At 41.2% G+C, this 9,782-nt stretch overlaps 1 protein-coding gene across 1 annotated transcript; it reads left to right on the top strand.

Annotated features, from left to right (window-relative positions):
• Nucleotides 1-275: 275 nt before the first annotated feature.
• LOC125375874 lies at nucleotides 276-9,425 on the top strand. The gene is made up of 3 exons (XM_048386791.1): nucleotides 276-342; nucleotides 5,781-5,884; nucleotides 7,937-9,425. Exons 1-3 carry the CDS (start codon nucleotides 296-298, stop codon nucleotides 8,716-8,718), a joined length of 933 nt encoding a protein of 310 aa, XP_048242748.1. The 5' UTR covers nucleotides 276-295; the 3' UTR covers nucleotides 8,719-9,425.
• The last annotated feature ends 357 nt before the right edge of the window (nucleotides 9,426-9,782 follow it).

Below are 9,782 nucleotides of genomic sequence, written 5' to 3'. Positions count from 1 at the left end.
TGCCCCCCCCCCCCCCCCCCCTCCCTCCCCCCCCCCCCCCCCCCCCCCCACACACACACACACACACCCCACACCCCCTACAATAATAGTTTGTTGGATGCGTCCGAGTACATGACCTATGTTCCGTCGGTTTTCTCATTGGTTGGTACATCACAGGGACACACCCACAGTTTTGATTGGCAGATTAGAAACTTTGACACCGTGGTTGAAATTATCGATTTATCACCGGTATATATAAGAGTAAGTTACAAATCCTATTCCACGTTCATTTTGGCTGCTGATTTGATTGGAGTGGATGCAGATAATATTTATCATGAGCCTTTCCGCTACAATATGGTCAAGGTGAGTACTTTAAGGAGTATTAGCAAATATGTGAAGTGTAATATACTCCTCTATAATCTTGTCTTTGTTATAGTGTCATGATCACTACTAATATTCATTGCAAGTTAAGGTGAGGTGAGGTGAGGTGAGGTGAAATGGGGTTTAACGTCGCGTCCAAGATTATTGCACTTATATAGCGACGTGCATGTACGTGTGTGTGTTTGTGTGGCTGCTTGTACTAGTCCGGACTGATGCCGATTTATAGTGCTAGCTCACTGAGATATCATGCCGCAGGTTAACATGAATAACCCACTCAGACACAGTATACTGACTCCGCGCTTTAGCCCTTTAATGCCGACAACAAGTACCATCTTTTAACGTCTTTTGGTATGACGCGGCTGGGGATCGAACCCCGGACCTTCCGCTCTCCGGGCGGACGCTCTACCACAAGACCATGGAGGCGGTGGTGCAAGTTAAGGGCAGCAGGGTAGCTTCCGTAGCTGTGGCACTTAGGTGGAACAGTCGAATGTAGCGATCCTGTGCAGGGGTGGTAACTCTTTGTCGGCCGGTTCTCGAACGGTCTGCAGTGGAATTAAACTGTGTGTATCGGTCCCAAAGGCGGCAAATGGTGCTGTGGTAGACGTGGAGGCGGCGTGCAACACGCAGCGCTGTGTCGTGGCATTTTCCAACTTGATAAATGTTGACAACTGAATGATAAATTATTGGCTTATGCTTGACTTTATATAACCACTACCACGAGTTACGAATGCCATAACTTGCACGTGCATTTTGCTTTACCGTTTTCCTCAATGACACATTGTAACAAGGATGAAAGCAATGCCGTTTAAGACATTGCAAATCGACAATGGCTGCATTTTTACGCACCGCTTGTCGAATATCAGGCCACCAACATTTTCCAATAGCCTGTATCCAATTGATATATCGGATTCTTTGTGTAGTCAGGTTCAATGAACTACATGCTACCTGTGCGTTTCTTTTTTTGAAGAGTGTTCATGCATAAACGCTGGTAACTTCAGAATACAGAAGTGTTGGCAATTTGTTTGATGTTGGTAAATCAACAGATATATACTCATCGACAACAGAAACGCGAGTACTAGATATGTTGGTTAATGTATGAAGAAATACTCGCTTTCAAGAAATATTAGATTGGTTCGACGCACAAACGAACATGCTGGTATGCTGTGTGAGCCGACGCACATGAACACGTCACAAGTGACGTCATAGATCCATTTCTCATGATGCACCTTTTGTCTTGTGCAAGATTAGCGTGTAAACTTTGGAAACACATGCAGCGTGTAAAGTTTGGAAACACATGCAGAATATCGTGATAAAAAATCAAGACACATTGTGGTAACATTTGACTGATTGTTGGTTTTGTCATTAAGTGGTACACAAAGGAAACATCTCTTCTCGACGTACATAGAGAAGAGATGTTTCTTATGTGTACCACTTATTGGCCTATTGTTAACGTTTCTTTTGGCCGTGGGTATATTAATTCGATCGTCCTCTGGCGTTGGCATAAACGTTCACATTGCAGCATGTACACACAGTGCAAATTTATGTTTACATTCGCACCTGCTCCAGACATGATGCAAATTTGCTCCTGGTATAAATATCCATACATGAATGTACGCGTTCACATGAAAAGTATACTCACGTATGTATTTCAACACACGTATGCACATATACACACATATACGCACTAATGGTAACACTCTTTAAACCAGCCACCTAGATAATGTCAAGGTTTTTGGTTTGGTTTGGTTTGTTGTTTAACGCCGCACTCAGCAATATTACAGCTATATTACGGCGGTCTGTAAATAATCGAGTCTGGACCAGACAATCCAGTGATTGATATCATGAGCATCGATCCAGGCAATTGGGATCGATGACATGTATCAACCAAGTCAGCGAGCCTGACCACCCGATTCCGTTAGTCGCATCTTCCGACAAGCATAGTCACCTTTAACAGCAAGCATGGGTTGCTGAAGACCTATTCTACCCCGGAATCTGCACGGGTCCCAATGTCAAGGACACTCCCCGTGACACGCACACAAGCCAGACCCCCCACACAAGCGTGACCCCCCCCCCCCCCCCCCCTCCGCTAGGCGAACGTTTTTTAACATAGATTAACCTAGTTATTGCTTTTTTCTTTTACTATTCCACTTATATCAACTTAATTATCATAATTATCAGACTACCTGATTTATTTATTAACTTATGCTATACATTCACTATACAATTTTATGTTACGGATTTGGACTTTTATCATCCCTCAACTGACAACCTCTTGTCTTTCTCAACCCTCTAAGGGGGCACGGGTGGCCCAGTCGTCTAAGGCGCCGCGATTCGCTGTGCAGAGTTGCGTCCCCTGGGCACGCCAGAAACCTATGATTGTGGGTTCGAATCCCGATTCGCCCCGATTATGTTTCTAGGTTTGTCAGCACAATACCCGTGCTCGTGGGTTTCACCGAAGTGGTAAACGTCTGAGACCTGCATCACTTCGGGCTTTCCTCCCACATTAAGCTGACACGCCGCGATATAACTGGAATACTGTTAAAAGCGGCGTTAAACCGAACTCACTCACTCACTCACTCTCAACCCTCTACCGCTCTTATTTCCTAACTTACTCCCCCTCTCTTACAGTTTTTTTGGCCAGACGTTTATTACTAATTCCCACTTTATATTATTAGTTAAAACCCGGCTGGCCCAAATTGCGACACAGCCAGAGGCTGAGGCGGTCGTTAGACTCCAAACTACTGTACTGATGTACTGAACTCCTGATTGGTTGCTACAACGTTCCGAGGTTACGTTGTCATGACCTAAATCTGTAGACTCCAGATTGGTTGCTACAACGTTGTGATGTTACGTTGTCATAACGTAAATCTGTAGACTCCCAGATTGGTTGCTACAACGTTGTGAGGTTACGTTGTCATAACGTAAATCTGTAGACTCCCAGATTGGTTGCTACAACGTTGTGAGGTTACGTTGTCATGACGTAAATATGTAGACTCTCAGATTGGTTGCTACAACGTTGTGATGTTACGTTGTCATGACCCAAATCTGTAGACTCCCAGATTGGTTGCTACAACGTTGTGAGGTTACGTTGTCATAACGTAAATCTGTAGACTCCCAGATTGGTTGCTACAACGTTGTGAGGTTACGTTGTCATGACGTAAATATGTAGACTCCCAGATTGGTTGCTACAACGTTGTGAGGTTACGTTGTCATGACGTAAATCTGTAGACTCCCAGATTGGTTGCTACAACGTTGTGAGGTGACGTTGTCATGACGTAAATCTGTAGACTCCCAGATTGGTTGCTACAACGTTGTGAGGTTACGTTGTCACGACGTAAATCTGTAGACACCCAGATTGGTTGCTACAACGTTGTGAGGTTACGTTGTCTTGACGTAAAAATGTAGACTCCCAGATTGGTTGCTACAACGTTGTGAGGTTACGTTGTCATGACGTATATCTGTAGACTCCCAGATTGGTTGCTACAACGTTGTGAGGTTACGTTGTCATGACGTAAATCTGTAGACCCCCAGATTGGTTGCTACAACGTTGTGATGTTACGTTGTCATGACGTAAATCTGTAGACTCCAAATTGGTTGCTACAACGTTGTGAGGTTACGTTGTCATGACGTAAATATGTAGACTCCCAGATTGGTTGGTACAACGTTGGGAGGTTACGTTGTCATTACGTAAATCTGTAGACTCCCAGATTGGTTGCTTCAACGTTGTGAGGTTACGTTGTCATGATGTAAATATGTAGAATCCCAGATTGGTTGCTACAACGTTGTGATGTTACGTTGTCATGACGTAAATCTGTAGACTCCCAGATTGGTTGCTACAACGTTGTGAGGTTACGCTGTCATGACGTAAATCTGTAGACTCCAAGATTGGTTGCTTCAACGTTGTGATGTTACGTTGTCATGACGTAAATCTGTAGACCCCCAAATTGGTTGGTACAACGTTGTGAGGTTACGTTGTCATGTCGTAAATATGTAGACCCCCAGATTGGTTGGTACAACGTTGGGAGGTTACGTTGTCATGACGTCAATATGTAGACTCTCAGATTGGTTGCTACAACGTTTTGTGTAACCATAAATACGTTTAATCATAGCATTGCGACGATGAATGTTTCACAAATATAGGGACGATAATACAACCAATGCATGACGCTGTGACAATGTCTATGACAAACATTATGACAACGTATATCTCGCATGCACGTCAAAACATATTTCATTTGTCACCTATTCAAGATTTTCTTGGTGTGATATCAACGACATTTGAAACCAAAGTGGTTTGGATCGATTTGAGTTAAGGTCTGAAATAAGGTTTTCTATGTCAAATAGGAAAAACAACAACAGGCATTTAAATTCATAAATATAATTAATTGTATTGTAAATTGAAATCATTTTATTGTATGTGGCATATGTTTAGTCTTCACTTTGCTCACTAAAGGTTAAAGCAATTACTCGTCACGCCGAAAACTCAGCGTTCGATTCTCCTCAGCGAGTCCGACCACCCGATCCCGTTAGTCGCCACTTATGACAAACATAGACGCCTTTTATGGGGTGCAATGTGTGGTGACCATTAATATGGAATATTCCTAAAAGCGTTGATAAGGTGTTAATCATGCCGAGTGTCCAGGTTTTATTCCCTCTCGTGGGTACAATTACTGTTACATGTCGATTCCCGAATTGAAACAATATGTTAACTCAGAAATCTGTACGTAAAAGAATTTATTGTGCAACCAACAAACAACCAACACTTGGTATACAGTTAACAATTGTATTGAAAAATTAACTAAATTTACAAATCAAAGCAAATTACTGCGCAGTACACAATAGTGTGTACACAATGACAGTACACATGTAGTGTGGTAGTACAATATTCAATGGTAGTATATCATGTGAGAGCAGTGGAAATGACTATGACAAGAATAATAATCACCTCGTCGCAACTGTGGTCAAGCTTCCAAGATAAGCCTAGGACTTAGCAAACCTTAATTTTGGCAAGGTGGAATTGGGCCGAGCTGCCCGAACACCTATAAGACTTTTTACTAATCAATCAAGATAAGCCTAGGCTGAACACCAGGGAGATCTTCTCACGAAAGCTGGTCTTGATGTAATGTCAGATGAAATGTGAGATGCTATTGTCACGCTTTCGTCCTAACACATAGCCATCTCCCAGAAACACTCTGGTACACTAATATCGTCGTCGGAAGTGATTCGCCACACAGCAACGTGCATGGATATTGTTTCCTCGATCTCTTTTTACGCATTCACTCACTTTGAAAAGAAAAGAAATTTGTTTTTGTCCTGTAGAAGTTGTTTTGAAGATATAGTTTGGATACACTGTAGAATCCCCTCTCTGTAAAGCACTGTGTTGTGTTATTATTGTGCATTTGTATATGAATTACTTTCAGACTTACATCACAGATACCCATGAGGCGAACTGCCATATCCAAAACACGGACAATTGTAAAGTTACCGCATGGCTTGGCAAACAATGGGCTCGACCGTCGAACAAGTAGGTATACTTCGTATTACACCCCCAGTGATATACATAGAGGATAATTCATGTGTCGAGTGAAATATCATGTTTCTCTCACCGAGTGACGGGGGGAAAGGAGATATTTTCACGAAAATATCTCCTTTCCCCCCGTCACGTGATGAGAGAAACATGATATTTCACTCGACACATGAAATATCCTATTTATTATATACTTTTGGTGTAGTTGTCTGCAGGAAGATTAAATTATTTCATTACAAATGTAAAACCTTCAAGCGTAAAATCTCCCTACATAACACACATGGACGGTTTTCCACCCCCTGTAAGTACGACTAAAAATGTAGTTCCGTCTTTGCTAAATCTTAAAAAATATAAACAAAAGTAACCCAAAATATTTGATGTCACTAAAATTCTTTAGTATAAATTTGGATATGATTATATACAAAATCAACTTCATCAAAAAATAAATTTCAAATCAATGAGACGGTTGTTCGAAGCGAAAGAATACACGCAATTCAAGTAACAAAATGGCGCTTTGCGAAACGTAAAGTATCGACTGACAAATCAGAAGAGAAACTCAAAGTTTAATACAAATCATTTTCAACAAAATAACAAACGCTAAGAATCGGTATTAACTACATAAATGACCATCTGTCCTTATATGACTTGTCAACGTTGAACCGACGTAAATCAACAGTTTGTGTACGAGCTGTCTCGTGTAGGCCAACATAGTTCCGTCAACGTGTTATGTTCACTGCAGTGAAATATCAAATGTTATGTTCACTGCAGTGAAATATCAAGTGTTATGTTCACTGCAATGAAAATATCACTTTTCTCAACTTCAGAAAACTCAGTCTTTTACACTGAAGTATATAATAAATGTTGATATTTATGAGAAATAGGACATTGGGAGAAATAACTACAACACTATGTGGATCATAGCTCGTGATATTTTTTTATTTGATACCTCGATTTTCTAGTCAAGACTCGCATGTTCACAGGTCACCGTCGCAACGGATGAGTAGTGTTTGATGCGACAATAGGCACCAGACAAACTCTTACTTTTGTGTGGATGTACTCATGTTTAAAAATTAAAAAAACCCGTGTAATTGTTTGTTGTTTAACGCCGCCCTTAGCAATATTCCAGCTATAAGATGGCGGTGTGTAAATAATCGAGTCTAGACCAGACAATCCAGGGATACATTGTGGAGCTCATGGTTACATGAAGAAGTCATGGTTACATTGTGGAGATCATGGTTACATGAAAAAGTCTTGAATACATGAATACGTTAGGGTTTAATTTTGGAGATCATGGTTACATGAAGACGTCATGGTTACATTGTGGAGGTTATAGTTACAAGAAAAAGTCATGGCTGCATTATGGAGATCATGATTTCATTTTGGAGATCATGGTTACGTTGTGAAGGCCATAACGTTATGGAGGTCATTGATACATTATGGAAGTAATGGTGACATTAAAGTTGCACTCAGCAAAATTCCAGCTATATGACGACGGTCTGTAAATAATCGAGTCTGGACCAGACAATCCAGTGATTGACATCATGAGCATCAATCCACGCAAATGGCATACATGGCATGCATCAACAAAGTCAGCAAGCCTGACCGTCCCATCCCGTCAATTGCCACTTACGACAAGCATTGTCGCCTCTTGCGACAAGCATGGGTTGCTGAAGACCTATTCTGTCCATGGGCAAGAAAGCGGAAAGCCAGTAGGCACATTTTGTGTAATTCTGTAGCAGAGTTACACTGTATGAACACTGGCTTCTACGTTTATACCTCCATCAACGCAAACCCAAATTGAAGCTAACACACACACACACACACACACACACACACACACATACACACACACACACACACACACACACACACACACACACACACACACACACACACGCACCATACAGCTATGTTACGAAACCATTATCAAACTATAAGTTCTGAATCAGTGACCAAAAATATTTTCGCTCTCCAACAAAAATCACATTATCCCTCTGAAACGAGATGTTATAGGAAGTGAGTTGAGATTATATGTTCTTTATCTTCTAGATTTGGTCAACCCTATTGCAGTGCAAGAGACCATATATCAAAGTAGAAAATTCCTTATGCACGAACAAAACGAAGGTATGCAGTTTTTAAACGCACAGGAACTCGAGAAGAACAATAATCTTCATCTCTTAACAGGAGAATTCAGTATTGCAAAAGAAATGTACAACCCAAGTCCGAAATACCCCGCAGAGATTGAATGCAAACTGGCATCATACGGGAAGTCCTCAATCCTCTGTGAATTCCTGATGAGATCGCCCGATGTTTCCCATCCAATAGCTGTTGTCAAAGATAAGGCCGTACTTGTTTCTGATTCGTTCACAGAGGTATGTCCTCTCCCTGAAATTTGGAAGGAAAGATTTGGATCATATTACAAGAAAGCAGACATTTGGTTCGAACCGTTTGCCACTCCTTCTCACATGATATGTAGGGGTGCACAAGTTAAACCTTTTGTGCTCACAGTCCCAAGGCGAGATGAAGGCACGTACGGGTACGTTACCTCAACTATGTTATTGCAGTACTGTCTGGACGCACTGGGGGATCATTTTTGCAGGAATAAAATCCATTGTGAAGAAAACAAAGAGTCACTATTTCTAAAAAATGCCTCCTACCATATCACTGCTTTCGCCGGAGTCGCAGATACTCTGACAGTGGAATTATGGGACGACGATACCTATTCTGACGGGGTATGTTTCAACATACTCAAATCTGGAAACAGTGTATTCCAGTCCCGCATTCAGTTCTACAGCTATGGAGATTTACAGCTGCAAGACAGCCATGCTTAAGCTTGACACACAATGATGTCTTCCAACAAGAACTCTTTGTTGCTTGAAGTACCTACAGATATGTATTCCTTTGTATTCTTTTTCATTCATATTGTCAATGTACCTAAATCATTCTATTTGGAAAGTATGGCTTTTGTTTCCATTATGTATTTAGTATTCCTACTGTGAAAACAGTTTGCATTGCATAATAGTCAGAATGATTTCCTGATCCTTGTATTCTAGTTCCTATTTCAGCAATTTATTTTACGAGAAAATCCACACCTGATTAATAGCGCACGTATTTCACACTGCAACAAACACTTACCGTATTATATTGAGTAAAGTACGCACTTCTTTCAACAAAACACAGCTATGGAGTAGGGTGCAATTATAATGAGTTTTAATGCTTGACACACAATGAGTTCTTTGCTGCTTGAAGTACAGGAACGAAGATCTACAACTAATGTTATGCCATGTACATTCCTATGTGTTCTATTAATCGACATTGTCACTGTACACACATAATTCTATTTGGAAAATATGGCTTCTATTTGCAACATGTATTAAGTATACTTAATTTGAAAATAGTTTGCATGGCATAACAGCCACAATGTTTTCCTGGTCCTTGTATATGGTCCCTATTTCAACACTTTATTTATTCTACGAGAAAATTCACACCGCATCAAGGGGGCACGGGTGGCCAAGTCATCTAAGGCGCCGCGATTCACTGTGCAGAGTTGCGTCCATTGTGTACGCCAGAAACCTATGATTTAGGGTTCGCCTCAATTATGTTTGTAGGTTTGTCAGCACCATATCTGTGCTCGTGGGTTTCACCAAAGTGCTAAACGTCTGAGACCTGCATCACTTGGGGCTTTCCTCCCACATTAAGCTGACACGCCGTGATATAACTGGAATACTGTTAAAAGCGACCTTTAACCCAACTGACTCACTCACTTGGACTGAGTAGTTAAACAGTTAGCAATCCTGTGATTCGGGGTTCTGGCAGATGTGAGTTCTTTCTTGAAATTCATATTGTGTCAGTGGACGAATGAGCAAACATGTAACATAATTATTGTTATTGCCAA

Source organism: Haliotis rufescens, unplaced genomic scaffold, assembly GCF_023055435.1.
Source record: "Haliotis rufescens isolate VD_foot unplaced genomic scaffold, xgHalRufe1.0.p SCAF_60, whole genome shotgun sequence".
Classification (NCBI taxonomy): Eukaryota; Metazoa; Mollusca; class Gastropoda; order Lepetellida; family Haliotidae; genus Haliotis; species Haliotis rufescens.
Note: the sequence above shows the minus strand (reverse complement) of the source record. Positions and strands in the feature narration are given on the sequence as shown.

Bases quoted from the DNA above. Each gene is read 5' to 3' on its own strand.
- LOC125375874 (XM_048386791.1), top strand. From the start codon at position 296: ATGCAGATAATATTTATCATGAGCCTTTCCGCTACAATATGGTCAAG. The intron at 343-5,780 runs GTGAGTACTTTA...AATTACTTTCAG, and splicing joins TCCGCTACAATATGGTCAAG to ACTTACATCACAGATACCCA. The intron at 5,885-7,936 runs GTAGGTATACTT...TTTATCTTCTAG, and splicing joins TGGGCTCGACCGTCGAACAA to ATTTGGTCAACCCTATTGCA.